At 39.8% G+C, this 23,446-nt stretch overlaps 1 protein-coding gene across 1 annotated transcript in view; it reads left to right on the top strand.

Moving 5' to 3' along the window:
• The window catches only part of PPIL2 (peptidylprolyl isomerase like 2), a 58,455-nt gene extending 36,305 nt beyond the window's left edge, over positions 1–22,150 (top strand). The window contains exons 10-20 of the mRNA XM_075832375.1: positions 2,674–2,834; positions 2,920–2,995; positions 4,071–4,177; positions 10,897–10,986; positions 12,870–12,903; positions 13,022–13,139; positions 13,238–13,294; positions 13,376–13,448; positions 16,506–16,568; positions 17,725–17,864; positions 21,240–22,150. Of these exons, the coding sequence (XP_075688490.1) occupies positions 2,674–2,834; positions 2,920–2,995; positions 4,071–4,177; positions 10,897–10,986; positions 12,870–12,903; positions 13,022–13,139; positions 13,238–13,294; positions 13,376–13,448; positions 16,506–16,568; positions 17,725–17,864; positions 21,240–21,330 (1,010 nt within the window). The 3' untranslated portion in view covers positions 21,331–22,150. The remainder of the gene's footprint in view (positions 1–2,673; positions 2,835–2,919; positions 2,996–4,070; positions 4,178–10,896; positions 10,987–12,869; positions 12,904–13,021; positions 13,140–13,237; positions 13,295–13,375; positions 13,449–16,505; positions 16,569–17,724; positions 17,865–21,239) is intronic.
• The last annotated feature ends 1,296 nt before the right edge of the window (positions 22,151–23,446 follow it).

Raw genomic sequence — 23,446 nt, 5'->3', positions numbered from 1 at the left:
ATACTTTTTCAAGGTTTTACCGGAACCATTCTTTGGCCTCTACCAATGCCAGTTTGAGTAGGATGGTGTTTCAAGCAGTCATGGTTTAGGCTGCTCGCGTGCCTTTAATTCTTATTCTCCCACCCTAAGGGACTTCTTTAGGATGTCCCATGGTACTTTGTCTCCTAGTAAATACTTTAACGAGAAAACAGGGCTACTTACCAGTCAAATCCCTTTCTCGTTGAATTCACTGGGGGATGCAGGTCCTTCCTTATTTCTTTATTATATTTTTGAGCTTCCTGAGGTTGCTTCACTCATTGGAAACCTATTGTGTTACAGGCTATGGAAACCTTTTGAAAGGCAAAAAATGTTTTTTTTAATGAAGAGCTGTATCAGTGTGTTTTTGTGTAACTTTGTAAATTTATTACTTATTTAGATACAGCTACTCTGTATTCTATATACAGAGCAGCTATAGCTAGCGCTATTTACTGAATCAATCAGTCCTGCGGACCTGACTGGTTCAATGTTGGTGTGTCCTGCGTGTCTCTGACACGCAGGATCCACCTGTTATCCATCACATCTAAGTTCATAACTTAGATTTGATAAATTACAGGAGGATCCTGCGTGTCAGAGACACGCAGGACCCGCCGACACTGAACCAGTCAAGTCAGTGGCACTGACTGATTCAGTAAATAGCGCTAGGTACACTTGCTCTGTATAGAGAATACAGAGCAGCTGTATCTAAATAAGTAAAAATTATTTTTAATAAAAATTATTTACAAAGTTACACAAAACACACTGATATACTGATGAACAGGCATTTTTTAGTTTCAAAGGTTTACATAGCTCTAAACCTTCTCTGCTCTCCTACTGTCCTTGGTACAAATGGAGGAGCGGAGTGCTCAGTATAGCGGACTGGGCGGAGCCACATTTTTTTTTTTTTTACATTTAACTAGTGTCGGCCTCCTAGTGACAGTGGCCTATACCCATGGTATTGCGTCCCCCAGTGAATTCAACGAGAAAGGGATTTTACTGGTAAGTACAAAAATCCTGTTTTTCACTTTTATAATTAGTCTGTTTGCCAGGTTATAAAAGTGAGTTAGGTGGGGTCCAACCTCAATGACCCCACCACCACCATTGTTGAGAATGAGGATCCCCAAATCCCTGTTCTCGGACGAAGATCATGATGAGTATGCGCTTTGCCTCTTTGTAGAGATTAATGGAATCATTGGAAACTGAAACATGCGCCCATTCAGCTATTTCCATTACTCCAATTCACTGTGAAGGGTTCCATCGGAAAATGCCTTATTAGTGTGCTCTTGGGTCCTACCGTGTTTCCCCGAAAGTAAGACAGTGTCTTACTTTCTTTTTATCCCCAAAAGCCCCACTATGTCTTACTTTCGGGGTATGTCTTATATTGGAAAAAAATTGTCACATTTTTTGTTTTAACCATAAAATTAACATTTATTAACAACCTGAACAGTATTGTATTCACCACAAAACAGTTTTATAAAAGGAAGTGCCAAGAATGTCTTGTTACAACATTGCATAACATGTAAAACAATGAAAAATGGTAAGAACGAACAGTGGAATACTGGAAGATAAAACAGATTTATTCCATGACAACCATGTCATCATCCTCAGGAATATCATCATAAACATCCACACTCTTAGGTTCCTGTGGATTTTCTTGGGACTCTCGGGACGACATTTCTTGCCGAATCATTGGCCCATATTTCTCATGGGTAGCAACGGCACTGTCCTGAAATGAGCAGGCTTTGTCCAGGTAGCCAGCCCGCAGTGCATTTGCAACGCAGGTGTTAGTGATCTTATTCCATATGTCTTACTTTCGGGGTACGGCTTATATTAGCCGACCCCCCTGAAACCTCCGATACGTCTTACAATCGGGGGTGTCTTACTATCGGGGAAACACGGTATTAGGGATTTAGGGCCTCTTCATCTTTACTCATCCAACTTATAGTCTTACGTAGATTAGACTTCTTTCCTTTTTTTACTTGCTGAGTTTTATATTTATAATCTTAGCAACTCCCTCTTCAAAATCCTTCATGGATTGGCACATCTCATTTAGGCTGATCTTAAATGCTGTGTTTCTCTCTACTCCATCTTAAAGGAACACTAAATATAGAATATGCAAAAAAAAAAATATCCTACCCATTTCTTCCTTATTCCCGTCCTCTCTTTTAATCCCATTTATCTCATATTATAACGAATACTGAAAAATATATAAAGAAATTTCCTCCTGTGTCCCAGGAGACAAGCTATATCCCCCTCCTACTCATTGTCCTATGTCTTTCTGTAAGACAACTGGCTGGTGCAGGAGCCTCCCCCCTCTGCCCTGTCTGAAGTGCAACAAAAAGATTAAGCTCTGCCCCGTTGGAGCTCCTGTTTACTTTTTATCATTTTTTCTAGATTTAGAGTTGTATGAATGCACCAAGTGGTATAACCCTGTTCAAATATGTGGCCTATATACACCTCAATTCAGTCCCTGCTGGTTGGGGCTACACCTTGTTGTGATTGCATCCAACAATGCTTTTAGTGCAGTATCAAAGATTTCTGACAACATTGGAATCCACTGGGATGTTGCAGGGGCTATATTGTTATGGAGTTTATTGTCAAGCACTATTGTATATTAAGACAAGACTGTTTCGTTCTCTTGTGTTGTTAATATTCTAGAGGAAGAAAAAGCTCGCCAGAGCCCCTCCTATTACCTGAAAAATGCCAACATGGAAACACGGGAGACGCTTAGTGAACTGTACAAGGAATTCAAAGGAGATGAAATGCTCGCAGCCACCATGAAAGGTCCTGAGAAAAAGGCAACGGATAAACTAAATGCGGTGAGAGCTTATTGACATACAACTTTTGCAGCAGTTTCTTCACTCTCGTTTACTAGTGTGCTATATTAATCGTGTCTTTATGCAGGCGCATTACTCTACAGGTGCTGTGAGCGCATCTTTTACCTCCACTGCTATGACTCCTCAGACCACCCATGAGGCTGGTAAGTCCACCTTTCTCCCTGTCCGTATGTGTTGTCCTCCCTATACTATTGTAATAAACTGTTCTTTTCTACTTCTGAAATCACATTCTACAGCTTCTCACTTTTATTGGGGATATATTGTCATTTGATATATTGTCCTGTTATTTGCTTAGTTCTTATCATTGGAACTTAAAGGGAATGTGTTGCCAGAAAAACATGTTTTTTTTTTTTTTTTAAATTAAACATTTAGTGTGTAGGTGGTTAAACATTGTTCAAATTTTTTTTATTTTTTTCACGAGTCAGGAAATATTATAAATTAATTCTAATTTATAATATTTCCCATTGCTGGTCGCTAGATGGAGCTATTCCCAAAATTGCAGCATTGCAAAATTGGGTAAAAAGCCCTCGCTCTAGTGAGCTCTCAGCATCCCCCCCCTCCTTTATCCTGGCTAGTGCCGGGATAAACGAGGGGTTTGAACGGTCTAACCTCCTACACTGTGTGTCGCCATTTTTTGAGCTAACACACAGTGTAGTAGGTTTACATACAGTAGTAAACGTACACGAACATACATTGAAATCTCTGACCTGCTCCTGCCGCCGCGGCTCCCTCCGGCCCGTCCGCTCCGTCTGCTGCCGCTGGTCCAAGTGCACAAGTCCGGAAGCCGCGACCGGAAGTAGTAATATTACTGTCCGGCCGCGACTTCCGGTCCACAGGAAAATGGCGCCGGACGGCGCCAATTTCAAGTTGGACTGTGTGGGAGCGGCGCATGCGCAGTTCCCACACAGACGGCGTACACAGAAGTGGATGGGACGGGACCCGTTCGCAGTCTCTATGGGACTGTGGCTGCCGTATTCCATGTCTGTATGTGTCGTTAATCGACACATACAGAAATGGAACAAAAAATGGCAGCCCCCATAGAGAAGAAAAAGTGTAAAAATAAGAAAAAGTAAAACACAAACACACAAATATAAACGTTTTTAATAAAGCACTAACATCTTTAACATATTAAAAAAAAAATTGTGATGACACTGTTCCTTTAAGTTTTTTATATATTCCCTGATCTTTTATTTTCCGCTTTCTTTCCACCTCATGCAGCCGCCATTGCAGAAGATACTGTCCGTTATCAATATGTAAAAAAGAAGGGCTATGTTCGTCTCCAGACCAACAAGGGTGACCTTAATCTGGAGCTTTATTGTGACAAAGTGAGTGGTTTAATGCTTATATAGGGTATTTGGAGTGATTTCAAATAAGTGTCCTGGACACATTTAAAGCCTTGAGGCCGCACATAGGGGAGACATGCATTGTAATTGTTAATCACTTGGTATGATTCAGAGCGTGGGTGGATGTGTCTAGTCTGAGATAAACATCAATATGCTGCTCTTCATCTTTCACACTTTTATGATTGATGTGCAGTTTGCTTAAATGTTAGAGAAAAATTCAACATAATTTAAAAATGGAACAAGGAGCCTAGGAAGCTCGACTGCAGAATGATAACCGAATGTTTCTTTACCTTCAACTCTGCCTAATATAAGACACTGTAGCTACCATAGCAACACCTTATCCGCTTCTCGATTTATTTTTTTTATTTTTTTTTGTTACTGTGACAACAGCTATCCGGGTGTGTCCAGCGACTTACTAACTGTGGGGGCGGTGGATGAGAGAAACATAAAGTGTTAAATATTTAAAGAAGTCGTGACCCATTTTATATGACCTGAAAAGCACAGGGATATCGTCTGTATTATATTTCATAGTAACACAGGAGATAATAAACTGGTTTTGTGGGAAAAGTAATAGCATGTTTGTTATTTTAAAGTATTGTATAGTTGGAATTTTTTTTTCCTAGAAAGGATGGCGTGGTCTCTTTGGTAGTTTAAGAAATACTGTACTTATGGTAGACGTTACTTGGCCCCACTAGTCCCCTAACCGGCAGAAGTTTGACGCTAAATGACTGCATTAAATTCTGCATAACATTGCCCATTATTTCTCTACAGGGCACCACACTAGAATGATGAATGAATGTACCTTGTTTCATACTGGTGCACCCACCCTAACGTCTTATAGTACATACATGCTCCCGCGTAAGGAAGCTGCGAATCTCATGAAGCTACTGTTGTGACGTTTGCTGCTTACTTAGGGCGCTTGCCTCACAGGAGAAAAGTATAGGATAATGAACCAATAATAATCGTATGCCTGGCCGATGCAATAGTCACTATTAAGCTGTATTCACATCAGCGTTAGGCTTTCGTTCATGGGTTCCGATAGACCTTTCATTGAGGTACCCGTGAATGGAAAGCCAAACCGAAACCATAGGTTCCTTTTGCATTACCATTGATTTCAATGGAAATGCTTCCATTGCAAATGGTTTCCATTCCACAAGCTTTGCAGGGTTTTTCAAAAAACAAACTTCCGCAACGGAAACAAATGAACCTATGGTTTGGCTTTCCGTTCATGGGTTTCTCTGACTGAAAGGTCTAACGGAACCCATGAATGGAAGCCTGATGCAGATGTGAACAGACCCGGGGTGCTTAGATTTCATATTTACTTTACACTAAAAATATTATTGAAAATAAAAACTGCCCGAATTAATTGTGTATTTTCTTTTAGTTAGCACACTAATAAACTAATATATTGTATTTTTCGGACTATAAGACGCACCCAGGTTTTAGACAACCGAGAATAGGAAAAAAATTATTTGTTAAAAAATAATTTATTCTGTTTCACCACATTCTGAGAGGCCAATTTTTTTTATATTTTTTTTTCATCATTGAGCGGTGTGGGGGCTTATTTTTTGCGGGATGCGCTGTAGTTTTATTGACAACATTTTTTGGTACATACGATTTTTTTGTTCACTTTTTTTATTTTATTTCATATTTGCAGCACTAAGGTGACCAAAAAACTATTTTGATGTTTTCAATTTTTAAATAATGGTATATTGTAATAGATCGGACTTTTACGGACACAGCGATACCAAATAATTTTATTTTTTACATTGTGCTTGGGGAAAAATGGGAAAAGGTTTTTTTTTTTTTAACTTTTAATATATTATTTTTTTACACTCCTGAAAATGTATCTAACTTTTTTTTTTTTTTTTTTACACATTTTATTAGTTCCCCTAGGGGACTTGAACCAGTGGCCACTTGGCTACATGTGGAGTTACTAAAACAGCGTAACTACGCTGTTTCCCTAACTCCCATAGTAGTGAATGACCGTTACGGAAGCAGCGTAGCATGCGAGTTACGCTGTTTCCGTAACTACTCTTTAGTTCTTTTTGAGTTACGGAAACAGCGTAGCTCCGCGGGTTACGTGGTTTCAGTAACTCCACATGTAATCAAGTGGCCGGGAGAGCACAGAAAGCTAGAATGGGGTTTAGGGGGCCCCGTTCTAGAGATAGGTGCGGGTCCCAGAGGTGGGACCTGCATCTATCTGACATTTATGACATATCCGATGGATGTGTCATAAATGTCCTTCATAGAAAAACCCCTATAAATGCAGCGATCGCGATTGACCACGGCATTTAACTAGTTAAAGGGGTTTGCCATAAAACACATTTATACAGGATAGGGGCTACATGTGAGATCGCTGGGGGTCCCAGCGATAAGGAGAACAGGGGGACCGAAAGTCACCCAAAGCGCTACATGAGAAGCCTGAACTTCCGGACTCTGTGTCCGGCTTCTCTGTTCCGCAGCTCCATAGAGATCAATGGAGAGCCGCTCACACATGCGCAGAAGAATCCCATTGATATCTATGAAGCTGCCGGACACAGAAAGCGGAAGTCACAGCTTCTCATGCAGCGCTCTTGGTAACTTTCGTTCCGTACATGTGTTTTATGGAACAAGCCCTTTAAACTGCCAGGAACAGCGAAATTGCTGTTCCTTGCCGTTAGAGTAGCGTGTCAGAAGCTGACACCTGCAGTGTATGAAGCGGGCTCAGTACGTGAGCCCGCTCCATACATCATCCAGCTTCATGATGTGCCGGCAGGTCATGGGTCGGGAAGGGGTTGAGTAATGTAGCGGTCATGGCGCCCGGCGATGCCGGGTCCCTTGACTGCGGACTATAAGACGCAGGGAGTTTTTAGCAAGATTTATTTACATATTTTTAAAACCTATTTGTTTTTTGTTTTATTATGGCTATCCACATAAAATAAATTTTGGGAATATTAGTTTTGTCACTAGAGCAGTTACAAATAGCTGATTTTCCTGTTCTATGTAGCTCACTAATCAACTTTGCTGTATATACATGCACAGGATGAGGAGAATCATCTCATAATAATAAAGGGTGAGCAAGTTAATGACCACTCCATTGTATTACTGTAAGGTAGGATAGCAACACTATACACAAATAAGGCTCCCCCGGTCACGGCGGCGGAAGGGGGGGGGACAGGCTGTACTCAATGACTTTCTGGAGACTGTAAACCTCTGAGATGTCTGTCAATTGACTACCACTCATTTCAGCTGTTGTACCGACTACACAGGAGGAAAGTTGTTTGTATTTTTCTAATGCGGCCACCCCTACAACAGGTTTTATAAATAAAAAATAAATATCTACAACATTTAATAATAAAAAGACCAAACACTTTATCGTCTATATACTTAAATCTAAGGAATGAAACTAAAAGTAAACACATGACACATTCCCTTTTAACCCCTTTAGGACACAGCCTGTTTTGGCCTTGTGGACACAGCCTATTTTTTCAAATCTGACATGTGTCACTTTATGTGGTAATAACTCCGGAATGCTTTTACCTATCCAAGCGATTCTGAGATTGTTTTCTCGTGACATATTGTACTTTATGTTAGTGAAAAAATTTGGTCGATAAGTTCAATATTTATTTGTGAAAAACTTCAAATTTTAGCAAAAATTTGCAAAAATTTGCATTTTTCTAAATTTAAATGTATTTGCTTGTGAAACAGATAGTAATACCACACAAAATAGTTACTAGTTAACATCCCCTATATGTCTACTTTATGTTTGCATCATTTTTTTTCACGTACTTTTATTTTTCTAGGACGTTACAAGGCTTAGAACTTTAGCAGCAATTTCTCATATTTTCAATAAAATTTCAAAAGGCTATTTTTTCAGGGACCAGTTCAGTTCTGAAGTGGCTTTGAGGGCCTTATATATTAGAAAGTCCCCATAAATCACCCCATTTTGAAAACTGCACCCCTCAAGGTATTCAAAACCACATTCAGAAAATATTTTAACCCTTTAGGCGTTTCACAGGAATTAAGGCAAAGTAGAGGTGAAATTTACAAATTTCATTTTTTTTGCCGAAATTCATTTGTAATAAAAAAAAATCTGTAACACAGAAGGTTTTACCAGGGAAACGCAACTCAATATTTATTGCCCAGATTCTGCAGATTTTAGAAATATCCAACATGTGGCCCTAGTGTCCTAATGGACTGAAACACAGGCCTCAGAAGCAAAGGAGCAGCTAGTGGATTTCGGGGCCTCCTTTTTTTAGGAATATATTTTAGGCACCATGTCAGGTTTGAGGCGGTCTTGTGGTACCTAAACAGCCGAAACCCCTCCAAAGTGACCCCATTTTGGAAACTACACCCCTCAAGGCATTTTTCTAGGGGTATAGATAGCATATTGACCCCACAGTTTTTTTGCAGAATTTAGTGGAATTAGTCTGTGAAGATGAAAATCACCTATTTTTCTGTGGAAACATAGAATTTTTTCATTTTTACAAGGAATAAAGGAGAAAAAGCACCCCAAAATTTGTAAAGCAATTTCTCCCGATTACGGCAATACCCCATATGTGGTCGTAAACTGATGTTTGGACCCACAGCAGGGCTCAGGAGGGAAGGAGCGCCTTTTGGATTTTGGAGCGCAGATTTTGCTGGATTGGTTTTCAGTGCCATGTCGGGTTTGCAACGCCCCGGAGGGACCAAAACAGTGTAAACCCCCCAAAAGTGACCCCATTTTGGAATCTACACCCCTCAAGGAATTTTTCTAGGGGTATAGTGAGATTTTGGCCCCTCAGGATCTTTTTTAGAGCTAAGGTGACCAAAAAACAGCGATTTTGGCGCTTTAAATTCTTTATTTATTACAGCGTTCACCGTGCGCAATAAATTACGTTTTAATTTATTCTGCCGGTCGGTACGATTATGGCGATACCATATGTGTATAGATTTTTTTACGTTTTGCAGCGTTTGCACAATAAAATTAAGTTTCTATAAAATAATTTATTTTCTGGGACACGCTATTTTGAGCCGTAACGTTTTTATTTTTTCGGCAAAAAAGCTGTGGGAGGTCTTGTTTTTTGCGGGACGGGTTGTAGTTTTTATTGGTACCATTTTGGGGTAAATGCGACTTTTTGATCACTTTTTATTCTATATCTTGGGAGGGGTGGTGACCAAAAAATAGCGATGCTGACAGTTTTCCGTTTATTTTGTTTGCGGCGTTCACCGTGCGGAAAAATTAACATTATAGTTTCATAGATTGGGTCGTTACGAACGCGGCGATACCAAATATGTGTACTTTTTTTTTAACGTTTTCATTTTTTCCCTATAATAAATGACTTATTATAGGAAAACAAAACCTTTTATTTTACACTTTTATAAAACATTTTTATTAACTTTTTTTTACTTTTTACACTTTATATTTTTGTTTATTAACTTTTCTTTTACTTTTTACACTTTCTTTTTTGACCTGCAGCTCTGATCGCTGCTAGAATACATTACACTACCTAGGTAGTGTAACGTATTCCAACTGTCAGTGTGACGTCACAGTCACTCTGACAGTTGGTCTACGAGGATCAACAGAGGCTGATCCTCATAGGCTGACATACATGGCAGACCTGGGGGCCGTTGTCTGGCCCCCGGGTGCCATCACAAGCATCAGAAGCCCCCACGATTGCATGGAGGCTGCTGATGCGCTACAAACCCGCTACATGCGGAGATCGCAATCGAGCCCCGCATGTAACGGGTTAATTGCCGAAATCAGCGGCGATGAGCCGCTGATCGGCAACACTGGAGAGTGTCAGCTGTCGGGGACAGCTGATCTCCAAGTTCCCGATGCACACTGTCGCCGACAGTGTGCATCGGGAACGGCACAGTGACTTTCTGTCACTCTGACAGGAAGCCTATCAGGACCAGCCGAAGGTTGGTCCTGATGGGCTTCTGTCCATGGCAGACCCGGAAGCCATTGTTTGGCTTCCGTTTGCCATACTAACTATCGGCAGACCCCGCGATTTCGGACGGGGGTCTGCCGATATGTTAGAAACCCCTAAAATTCGGCGATTGCACCCGATCGCCGAATTTAAGGGGTTAATGCGCCGAAATCAGCGGCAAAGGACCGCTGGCCGGCAAGAGGGGAGTGTCAGCTGTCGGCGACAGCTGACCTCCTGGTTCCCGGTGCACACTGTCGCCGACAGTGTGCACCGGGATTAACTCAGTAACTGTACGTCCTCGTGCGGGAAGTAACTTCCCGCAACGACGTACAGTTACGTCCTGGTGCGGGTAGGGGTTAAAGGGGTTGTCTGGTAATGGGGCTGTTTTTCATACTGATGACCTATCGACTGAAAGGTTATCAGTATATGATTGGTGGGGTTCTGACAGATGACTCCATACACTGCATAGCGGCCGTGCTGCAGAACTGCAACTCTGCTTCTATTCACTTGAATAGGAGCAGAGCTGCAGTACTTCAGCACGGCGCTATACTGTGACAGGAACCATCTGCTTCCGGCATGGACATCTTATGCCCAGATGCAGCTGATCGGTGCAGGTTTCGGGTGTCAGACCCCTACCGGTCATATACTGATGACCTATGGATAGGTCATCAGTACAAAAAAAACGCCCCGTGCCTGTACAACCCCTTTAATTCATGAAAGTGAATGAATTGTTGTGAGAAATATACACGGAATCTAAATGCATTCATGTTGAGGTTCTCTTTTCCTCTTATGTATTCTCTCTCTTAGACACCAAAGACATGTGAGAATTTTATCAAGCTCTGCAAGAAGAATTATTATGATGGGACGGTCTTCCACCGCTCTATTCGGAACTTTGTGGTATGTAAACTTCCAGTATAATCCTTAGTTCTCATACATAAACTGTTCTAACAAAATGTCAGTGTTGTCCAGATCAGTTAATCAGATTCCAGATTTGTTTTTGTATTCCCCACCTCAATCGCGCCTATAATCAGCACGGGTGGCAGTCAGTGGCAAGGGTCGCTTCCCTTGTTACACTCCCAGTGTTAACCATCCACTTGACAGTCAATGGCCTAATTTGCATATTTAAGAACTAACCGCACCGATCTCTCAGGAACGGTGGGAGCTAGAAGAAGAAATCTGTAAGGCACCGGCAATCTAACTGAAATGACAGCTGCAGTTTTGACCAGGTGACCGGTCCTCTTTAAAGGCTCTGACACCTTAGCTCTGAAATATATTTTGTTGTTCATTTTCTTCCTAAATGCAAAATTAAAGGGGTTCTCCAGCACAAATCTAGTATAGTTACGTTTACAAAACATGTAAAGACCTCATACTTTTCAATATACTTACTTGTCCTTTTCTTTACCGGTCACCATATCCCCGGTCGATCACGTGATGGCTTACCATTTGAGTTTGCCGACATCCCATACATCCAACTTCAGTAGTCTTTTCAGTGTACGGGCATGTTGTTTCTGACGCCGCAGTACACTGGTGCAGAGGGCAGACTTCCTCCTCCATCTCTTTATTCTCTGAGCATTCGTGGTAGAAGCCCCTCCTGTTCTTACCACGCATGCTCAAACTTCAGTCCTTACGGCACCTGCGTCACTTGCTTTTCCCCCAAGCATCAGCTAATCCCTTATTGCGCATGCCCCCTTTGGATCGGAAGATATACTTGTGAACAAACAGAAGCGCGGCCGTGAAACTAGGACTATTCAGAAAAATGATGCAAGACTTATTTGGGTGACATTCACTACAAATAAAAAGCACTAAGATCTTTAAAAAAAAAAAAATATATCATTGTATAGTCAGAAAACCCCTTTAATGATCTTTCTAAATAGTCTTCATTAAAAATGTTCTACCATTTTGCTGCTGTAGAATCTGTGTAACTCTTTAATGTAGCTGGTGTCCTGCAAATGCTGACCTAAATCCGACAGCACACTACTCCTGTCAGAGGTTGTACACAGCAGATCAGAGTGTGGAGAGGGAGGAAAGAGCATTCTGCTGGGACAGGGGGAAGAAATTTAGAGGCTTTGTAGCCAACAGACTCTGGAGTGGGGGAATCACACGCTGCTCAGCATCCCTGTCTATGAGGACAAGGAAGAAGAGATTCCTCATGATCTTTTAGAAAACAGTACTGTGCTGATACATAAAAGCTGGTAAAGGCAGCAGCATCCTGGACACACAAACCTTACTTCCAGCATGTATTACTGGGAGGGACACATCCTCATGAAAAAGTCGGAGACTAGCAGCAAGTTGTCAACTACATATGAGGGGATCTGAAAATGAATGAAGGAATGATAATTGCTGCTTGAAACTTTTAACTCCAAGTAACTATTAACATATATAAAAATTATTTTTCTTCATGTCAAATGAGAACCCCCTTAGAAAAAAAGTCAGTCTAGCGATCAACTGCTAAAAAAGGGTCTGGCTTCTCTAACCCCGATTGAATCCGCTCTCTGTGGAAATGTAGTATTACATGGTGCCAACTCAAGTAGATCACCAACCATGGTCGCGTAGAATCTGCTAGAGCAGAAGCCGCTCTCTGCTACGTCTCTGACTCTTAAAGGGGAAGCAGGAGACGCTGCCACCTTGCCCCAACAAAGCATATTGGAAGGAGTCGTCCACTTTCAAGAAGTGATCGTAATCTGAATGGTCACTGTAGGCAACACTGACACATGCGCACCTTAGGTTCCCTTTTTCTCTATCTCCATCTTCTAAACCTGCATGTTTCTTAATATTTACAGATACAAGGAGGAGACCCTACAGGCACAGGAACAGGTAAAATACATCCGTTTTGTGTGTATAGAATTACAATTTCAGTTGTTTTTCTCAATTTCCCCTCTTATGCTATACCTTTGATATCAAGTTATATGTATTTTCCTCTTGTTTTTAACAGGGGGTGAATCATACTGGGGAAAGCCTTTTAAAGATGAGATTAAACCGAATTTAAGTCACACAGGTCGGGGAGTTCTCAGCATGGCAAATACTGGGCCAAACACGAACAAGTCCCAATTGTAAGAGATTCTTCTGGTTTGGGGTCTGGATCAGCATTTTTAATTGTCACCACCAGTGGAATTTCATTGAACATCTACTTTATTACTTTATCCTACAGCTTTATAACATTCCGCTCCTGTTCATATCTAGACAAAAAGCACACTGTGTTTGGACGGTAAGTGCACAGGAAACTTTTTCAAGTTAAATGGTTTACTCCCTTGTGTTTGTGTCATGGAATATACTAAATTCCCTTTAGAGTCGTTGGAGGATTCGATACTCTCACTGCCATGGAAAAGGTTGACACGGACATTAAGACCGACAAGCCAAAGGTGATGTTTTCTTTATAACCATTCCATCTGAATTCTTTGGTTCTCAACCTTAGTTCCAATTAATTCTAGATTTTAGTTTGTATGTGTAGCTGTAAAGCGGATCTGTCTGGTGTTCTATGCTACCCTACCTGAGCGCATCATAAGATAGGAGGGAGACTCTGAGCTCCGAGACAAAAAAGCTGTCAATGACTCTGTGGCCGGGGGCAACATGACTCTGAGGCTTTCTCTTTGCACCCTAGTAGCAATTGTACAATTTTTTACATTAAAAAAAACGGAATCAAATAACCAAAAACTAAATATCCTCGAGTTCAGCGTCTCACTTTTATCTTATACTGCCAGCAGATAGGGTAGCAAAGGAGACCTAACAAATCCGCTTTAAAAAGGTAACCGTGTTATAGTTATCTGGAACACTGGGGGCAAATTTACTCAACAAGGGGCGTGGCTTAGCAGGAAAGGAGTATGGTCTGGCAGAAATGGGCATGGCTTAAAATGTCATTCGCGCACCAAAATTTTGACACAAAAGAACTGTGTAAACTAAGCCAACCAAGTGGCAGTATAAAGAGGAAAGTGTCCAGCTAGATGCATCAAATTTATCATACAGTATGCACTGTGATAAATGTAATACATTTTATGACTGCCTTGTCTAAGTTTACACGGTCTAGAACTTAAACCTTTTTATTAGATGTTCCCCACTGAACTTAATATATCATTCATATTATCAACTGATATGTCTGTCGTGGATATCAGTCTGGGTAGACTAAGGTTTTTTTTTGTTTTTTCCATGTACAATACCTATAATATTTAATGCTGACATTACATACAATAACTGCATAATATACACAGCTGACAGCATATACAATACCTGCATAATATAAAATGCTGACATGTGAAATAACTGTAATATTCAACGCTGATATCACACACAATAACTGCATAATATACAATGCTGACTTGATGTATAATGGCATAATATGAAATGCTGACATGTACAATAGCTGTATAATTTTTTTTTTAATTTCCATTATTTCTTTGATTTTGCAATACATTCAATACATAAATGTACAATAATATACATATCAAAAATATCCAATCCCCCTCCCCCCTACGTCCCGTAGTGGAAACGCAAAAAAACAAACCATAGGCAGTATATACAATATATATTAAGCCAGAATTTTTTTTTATTTTTCCTGCAATCCATGTTTTTTTTTTTTTTTTCAAACATCCGGCTATGATAGATATAGATACTCCATTGAGATTAGTGTGGGCACATCCCTAGATAACCTATACCTTGCAATCCGCTTTCTTGCTGCTTATAATCGTTTTTGTATATCTTCGTCGTCTATTAAAGGTATCTATATAATATGAGACTCCTAAAATACAGAGTACTTTCTGCAAAGATTTTTACATCCAAATATCAAATTAATATTATCGATTACACTATCCCAGAATTGATATAGCTTCGGGCATCTCCAAAGTAAATGTAGCGAATGCGCTTGTTCCAATAGTCACTTTGGATAACTATTGTCTAGTCTACATTTGATTTTAACAAGAAGTTTTTGGTGTCAAATACAATTGATGTACAATAAAAATTTGAGATTGTAAGTGTGACAAATTCGGTGAGAGCTTGGGTATGTTTCTAAGACATAATTCCCATTTCTTATCTGATAGACCTCCCAAGTCATTTTGCCATTTCCGCTTAGAACGACGGGGACATTTTTTCAGCTGTTCATTAATTAACAAACTGTATTAGGCTTCGTTCACATCTGCGTCAGGGCTCCGTTCCGTCTGAGATTTCCGTCTGAACGGAGCCCTGACAGATGTGAACGAAGCCTAATATGGATAACATTCCTTTTGGCTTAATCTTCTTTATAATACAATTGAGAACAGAAAAACGGTCAACTCTTTCTTTTTTTTTATACATTTAATATCCCGACAAGCTGATTTTATCTGCAGATATCTATAAGCAAAGTCTCTAGAGGGGCTATATTCCTGTATTAAACGTGACCGTGGCTTAAGCTCACCCTCAAAAAAGAGATACTTTGGGGCTCATTCACACGAGCGTGAATCTTGTCAGTGTGCTGTGGGTTGAAATAACGCACAGCATACGGCCCCATTAAAATCAATGGGGCCATTCACACATGCGTGTGTTTTCACGCAGCGAGTGTCCGTTGCGTGAAACTCAATGCATGTCCTATATGAGTGCGTTTTCACGCACCTAGCCGCCCATTAAAGTCAATGGGTGCGTGAAAACCAGACAGCACACTGATGCACATCCGAGTGCTGTCCGTGTTTCATGCATCAATTACATTGAAAAAAAAAAAAGTGCTTGCGAGTGCGTGAAAAACACATGCCACACGCAAAGCACACTGATGCAAAACGCACTCAGATAGATTTTACGCGCAGTTTTTACGTAAATCTGTCAAACTCATGTTAATGTAGCCTTGCTGTTGTGATCCCTATCCCCCCGACATGCAAGCATGCTGAGTGGTTTTAAGGCCAAATTGCCCTATAGTGGAGAAATATTAATAGAGATATCCACATTAAACAACTTCTTACAATGACCCAAAGTCTCCACATCATCCTACAGGTTGGAGACTTAAAAAACAGAGAAGTACAGAGCTGCCCAGATTCTAGAAGCTGGACAACGCTATTATAGTTATGAATATCCACTGAGACCAAAGTCTTGTGAAAATAATGGGAATCATTACTGCAATTGTAAGGCAAAGTGATAGTCTAAAATTTGGCAAATTAGCCCCTCCTTTATTCAAAGGATGTTGGAGGTATACCTGCTTGATTCACATTTTCTTACCCCATAATAGTTTATAATACTGTATATGGTCTTAAAAAAAATAAAAATAAGATCTATCCAAATAGGGGCGTTTCTCAAAATCTGCAACAACTTAGGTAGGATCAGCATCTTAACCATTCCTACTTTAGCCATAAAGGGGAGATTTAATTTACTTCATACTCCAACTTTCTGCTGCAAGAACACAAGACTAAGCTTCGTTTGTGAGCCACTACTATGATATTATAACTACATCTGTTGCCCCTTTTCAGGAGGACATCCAAATAGAAAGTGCCATGGTTTTTGTGGATCCGTACGAGGAGGCAGATGCACAGGTGCGTGCTATCATTCAACTGTTCTTTGATCACATTTTAAAGGACCACTAAGCCTAAAAATAAAGGGTAGAATTTATTAAGACTGCCGTTTCATACGCCTGTCTTAATAGAAAAATGTGTAAAGTGTGACACATTTATTTTAGGAGGCAAAAGCCTCTTTATAAAAGTGTTGCACCTTTCGGCTGGGCCGTCCGCCTCAATTGTGGTGCAACAACTGTGGCCGTGCACCATATGCTCCCGAACGTCCAGCGCCCATAACATAAAAAACACACATACTCTTCTCCCTTCAGGGTCCTTAATCATTCTAGAGCTGCTTGTAAGAGGTCCTGATGCCGATCAGCGTCGGCCTTATATGGGACAGAGCACTTCATTATCACCGGTGCTGCGTCACATAGAACGTCCTGATGCTGCCTGGCTTCATTATGTTGTATGAGCAAGCCTGGAGTGATGAGGGAGCCGGAGTGAAGAAGAGGAGCGCTGAGGTGAATATTTTTTATTCTATTTTTTTTTATATTAAAAAAAAAATTAGTCCATTTATAATAAATTTGTTGCGCCTTGGTGACCACGCCCCTCCCTAGAAAAGTGATGGAAAAGACCAAAAGTCGCAGATTGTGACTTTTTTGACGGTTTTGCGATTTTTCTATGCCAGATAACTGGTGTAGAAATGTTGATAAATTGCCCCGACAGTGTATAAAAATCTAACCATTTAAAAAGGACTCTTAATGTCACTCATAAATATGTAAATAAATGTTTCTGGGTGATTTATACTGGAGATGTCAGTTCAATTATGACAAATTGTCCTTGTCATTTATTTAACCACTTCGAGAACTATTGCACCTGAAATACCGGTCCATCCTGTTGCAGTTAAACAAGCCAGCCCATAACACAAGGCTGGTATTTCTTAACAAACTTGGCCGTACCTTTTGATTTTCCTCCATTTTGTATTAGTCTTTTTAATTTGAGTAATGTTCTCCTCTGCATTCTTCTTATGTTGTTGCCAATCTTTTTGTATTCTTTTGGTCAATTTTCAATGCTCCAACTTGGACATGATTCATTTAAGTACATATTTTTTGTTCCACTGAGAGGCAGCCTCATTTGCCCATTTATTAGCAGATTTTCTAACACTTTTACTTTGCTAAAATTTTACACTTTTCAGGTCGCTTTAGAGAGAGAGAAGGCTCTGAAAGAGGAAGACGAACAAAAAATGAAAGAACGGCCAGTGCTGCCTAAAAAACAAGCACAGGAGCCCAAAACCTACAGAACAGGCATTGGAAAGTATATCAACATGACTGCAGCGTAAGTATCGGGTCTAGTCACGGTCATGTGATCAGTTGTGTTTTTATGAAAAATTCCAAAAAATATTAACCATAAAATTAATTCTGCTCATAAATAATTTTTCATTGTACCCCTTTCAGACGTTTTTTTTCATAAAACATAAAATAAAATAGTTACTATTTCCGAATGCACTTAACGAACGAAGGTTAAAGTTGTCTCCTAGAAAGGCCCTTTTACACTTGCCAATTATCGGGCAAACGAGCGTTCAAAGAACGCTGGTTCCCGATCATTGCCCTGTGTAAACAGGTCAGCGATCAGCAGATGAACGAGCAAATGCTCGTTCGTCTGCTGATCGTATAGTTTTAAACGTGTAAAATATTATCTTGCTGCCGACATGATGATAATGTATGGGGACGATCGATCGGAGTAACGATCACTCGTCCCCATACTAGCTCCATGTGTAAGGAGCAAACTAGCGCCGATCAACGAACTGTCTCGTCGATCGGCGCTTACTGCACTGGCCAAACTTGGCTGGTGTAAAAGTACCTTTAGGGCATATGGCTTTAATATAATATATTTTATTCCTATTGGCCAGTGTGGTTTGCTGGTACATATAGTGGTCTCTTCTCTTACAGACACAGGGCATCCATGTATTACATGGACACTCATTGGTTTTAATAGTAAGTGTCTGATTTCTTGGGCTATCAGCTGACTGGGGAGCAGTCACAGAACTGCTTATCCTATGTGTTTTCAGTGAGTATTTTATTACTTTTCATGATCCTTCTTTGCAATGATGAGTTCCCCAGGGAAAACCCCAGGCCTTTCTTTCTTCAGGAACAGCTGCTTACACCACACTATCAGCAGTGCATGTAGTGACAGTGTTTTATGATCCGCTGCACCTGGACAGTGTAACAAATATAGTTTTCCTGTTTCAACATCTGGTCGTAGTTGTGGCAGCATTAGCGAATTCTTTCTAGATTCACTATGAAAGAAATTAACCTACAAACCCAAACAATTTCTCGGGATCAGTGCCAAACATATACAGTTTGACCATTTCTGGTAAGTTTTGCATTTTAGAATCCCTAAACTAAGCATTAATTAAAGGGAAACTCTACCTTTTGTCTCTGTTTTTCACATGGGGACTGGTATATGGTTGATTTAAAGGCTATGTAAACCGAATGTGATCGATAACGGGTGGATACTGCATGTCAGAGACACACAGAACCCGCTGTCACTGAAGCAGTCTGTCCCGCTGACCTGACCGATTCGGGTTTGAGCGCAAGATACAGCTTCTATGTATCCAGGATACATAGAAGCTGTAGCTCAAAAAGTAAAAATATTTTTTTTAATAAAAAAACAATTAAAAAGTTGTTTAAAATACCATAATACATTGTTTTATTAAAAAAAATAATAATAATAAAAAAAAAAAAGTGTGTGCAAAGTTTTACATAGCCTTTACGTTTAATCTTTGTGCTTCATGATGCTAAGAATTATTCGCACTATTATATTCCAATCTGGTGACATGTGGTGCTAGGGACTAGTTGGTATGTCTGTTGGATCTAGGTACTAAGAATTCCCCAGAGGACATGTAGGAATATTTACATGTTATCAGAGAATTTATGGATAGATTATCACAGACTTTATGGATAGATTAGCTACAAGAAACGGCGGGATCTAAATCAGAGACTAGATATTCTGGTAAAGAATGGCTATAAAGCTGAATGCACACAAGACTAACATGCGTGATCAGCCAAGTATGCATTTTTCGATCTAAAGAGTAAGGAAATAAAGATTAATTTTCGTTAAAATAAAAAAAAAATTTCAAGCGCAGATCGGGCAGCAGTGGGAGTGCAGGAAGAGCTGCGTTTAATCCGCTTCCGCTCCTCCTTCGCAGCAAGAGACTAATTTTTTGGGTTTTTTTTGCTTTGAGACTCCAGGAATGTATTTTCCTGTCATTTTTGCAAAAATGTTAAGAAAATGAATTCCATGTAGTATCCTTATCTTTCAATAAAAAAAACGTATGCTTGATAAGTGAATTACAAAAAAGAAAAACTGGGTTGGTTGTTTGAGGGATTTTTTAATGCATATTTTTATAAAATAAATTGACTGCTATATACATTTATTTACCTTGAAAATGGTTCAAAAAAAAATGTACAACTCGGCTGGCAAAAAAAAATACACCTGTGTGTGGTCTTGAATAAAAAGTGATGTTCAACCAAATGCAAGGGATGGGAGACTTTTTTTTTTAAGGCGACATCATTAGGGGGTTAATTTGCATTATGGAGCCTGAATTATGCACCAACAATATTTGTGATATGAGACCTAAATTAAATGTCTACTATAGAAACAAATTCCAATTTTTATGTAACTGATTGCAGGATAATATCTAATGTGTATGATACAGTCCTTACAATATCTTATCTACTTGTCATTAGATATGTACCGTATTTTTCGGACTATAAGATGCAGTTTTTAGCAAGAATAAATATTGCTAAAAAGTACCTCAGTCTTCTAGTCGGCAGCCAAGGAATACGGCAGCGCCAGGCCCCCGAACCGCTTCAAAAACAGCGTATATGGTTGAATTACAGAAACAGTGTAACTCACTGAGCTACGCAGTTTCCATAACGCCCATAGAACTGAATAGTAGTTACGGAAACCGCATAGCATGCTACGCTGCTTCTGTAACTGCCATTCACTACTATGGGAGTTACAGAACAGCGTAGCTCAGCGAGTTACACTGTTTCCGTAACTCATCCATGTATTGCAGTGTATTGTACCAGCGATCTAATGATCGCTGGTTCAAGTCCCCTAGGGGGAACTACTAAAATGTGTAAAAAATAAATAAATAAAAAAGTTAGATAAATTTTCAGGGGTGTAGAAAAAAATGACATTTAAAAAAAAAAACCTTTTCCCATTTTTCCCCAAGCTCAATGTAGAAATAGAAAAAAAAATAAAAATTGTTATCGTCCGTAAAAGTCAGAAACTATTACAATATAGCATTATTTGACTCGCACAGTGAACGGCGTAAAAAAACAAAACACGAAAACCCCAGAATCGTTGTTTTTTTGGTCACCATAGCGCTAAAAATAATTAAATAAAAAATTGTATGTACCAAAAAATGGTGCTAATAAAAACTAAAGCTCGTCCCACAAAAAATAAGCCCTCACACCGCTCAAACGATGAAAAAATATGAAAGATATGGTTTTCAGAATGTGGTGAAACCAAACAAATTAATTTTTTTTAACCAATGGTTTTTGCTTTGTAACAATAGTAAAATGAAGTTTTTCCCTATTTTCTGTTGTCTAAAATCTGGGTGCGTCTTCTAGTCCGAAAAATACGGTATGTGCCATCAACAAAATTTCTACAAATAATCCACAATTTGCTTTTCATCCATAGGAAACGTACTGCGGAGGATGATGACAGTGGTGCCTCTACCAGCAAAAAAGAGAAAGTGACTCGTGGCTTTGGAGATTTCAGCTCTTGGTAAAGACTTTTGGGCAGCACCACCTTGACCTGCAGATCACATGTTCCCTCAGAGACATGACAGGCGCTTCACTAGCTTCCCGGGCTGTATTTACGAAGTCTATAGCTGATATTTATTCCATGGCTGTGGTTGCATTAAGGGACCAATAACCAAGGGCAGTTTATTTCCTTTGTGCCCTAGAAAGATGTTGCTGCAATAGAACAATACTACTATACATGCCTGGGTGCACAACCCAGTAACAAGAACTTTGTGTCATTCTCCCCTCCCACCTGTTTTATTGGTACTTTTAAATGGACGCTAAATATTTTCGTCTTTTTTTTTTTTTTCTCCTCTATTTACTGAACAGTTAAATGTTTTTGTATAGTCTAGAAACAACCATTTCAGACTGGGGCGAGGCTGACTACATTTTTCCTCCATAATATTGTTTACAGGAAGTCCATAAAAAAATGTCTGCCCCTATGATCACTACTTTATCTCCCATATTTCCAGTGCTGAGAACATCCAGAAACCTTTTATATCATGTGTAAATGGAAGTATTTGCGGCTAACTTTACGTTTAATGTTCCTTTAAAATCTTCTTCCATAGATCTGAAAGAATTCAACTTATTTTAATGGGTCACCTTATGTTACTGGAGCCTAGTGAATATAGCTGTAAGCTTGCTTTGTATCTCCTATCTGCGAAATTGGTCTTCTCAGGGTTTCCACATCGCTGAGACTGATTGCTTACCGTGTGGTTTTTATTTTTGTATGTTCCGTTTTGTTAGGCTTTAACTTGGTTTCTGTACATAAAATATATTTTCTTGAATCATTCATGTACAAAATAATTTTGACCATTACACTTTTTAACAAAACACATTAAGTCACACTTTCATTGTTTATATAATGGGTAAAAGGACTGGGAATCCTTTTAATCGTTGCATTAAAAAATATAAAGTTAAAGGGGTTGTAAAGACAAAAAAAAAAAAAACGTGTGGTAATTACTCACTCTCTATGTAAAATAAAGAGATTTTTCCTTTTCGCTCTGTGCCATTCACATCGTAAGAGCTATGTGCAGAATACTCGTTTGCCACTTTACATGTAATCGGTTGGGGGTCAGTTCAGATAATATGCTCCTATATCTGTGGGGTAATGAGATTCTCCAATGTTGCCCTGCAGGCAGCAGCAGTAGAATATAGCCCTTATTTACAGCTGCCTGAACTGTCTCAATGCCCGTCAATACTTTTACCAAGCCCTGGCACTGCTGTGTTGAATAGGCAGGCAGATGCTGGTGAATGAAAGTCACCATCCTGTGCCCGCCCAGTTCATCGAGGAGACTGTTCTGCCATCTAGTATTAAGTTTCCACAGTCTCTGGTGGCAGTTTCAGGCCTATGTGTTATGTGGGGAAGTTCTAGTCTGATGGGGCATTGGTGAAACTGGATTGTCAGTATTAGCTCTCATAAAGCTAATGTCTCAGTGACCGTCACAGGAGGCCTATCTGTATTTCTCGCTCGGGTCATTTGGGACACAGTCTACCATGGGTATATGCTGCTGCTACTAGGAGGTTGATAATAAAGCCAAAAGTGTTAGCTCCTCCTATACAGCCTATTACCGTCCTGCAGACGCTGAGCTAACCGGTTTTAGCTTTGCGGATGGATAGATGTTGGAACGCGCTTCGCTATATATGAAAATTGTTCTCTCCAGGGAGTCGGTTGCTCCGAAACACAAATTCTTCTTAAAAGTTGATTTGACGACTTTCCTTTGAATCCAGGAGTAGTTACAGGACGCTGAAGGTTGATTTGTCCGAAACATTTGTCCAGGTTCAAGGAGGACTGGTGCCCTAACTTGCTTTGGCTAAATCGAGTATTTTATGGGGTGCGGGGTAATTTTTTGGGGTTCTTCCAGAGTATGCATCTTTGTTCTGATTACAATACGGGTATGTACCGTAATTGTGTGAAAATACTGTTTTACTCCTGTTTTATTAATCTATGTAAACCTTATGGCTCTTAATATCACGATTGTATCCTGGAATGTGCGGGGCCTTGGAGCGTACAGCTATATTTGAATATATTAAGCCACATTTTCCTGTTATATTATGTTTGCAAAAAACACATCTCTCCAGGGAGAGAATTTCAACTATACA

Source organism: Rhinoderma darwinii, chromosome 1 (assembly GCF_050947455.1).
Source record: "Rhinoderma darwinii isolate aRhiDar2 chromosome 1, aRhiDar2.hap1, whole genome shotgun sequence".
Classification (NCBI taxonomy): Eukaryota; Metazoa; Chordata; class Amphibia; order Anura; family Rhinodermatidae; genus Rhinoderma; species Rhinoderma darwinii.
Note: the sequence above shows the minus strand (reverse complement) of the source record. Positions and strands in the feature narration are given on the sequence as shown.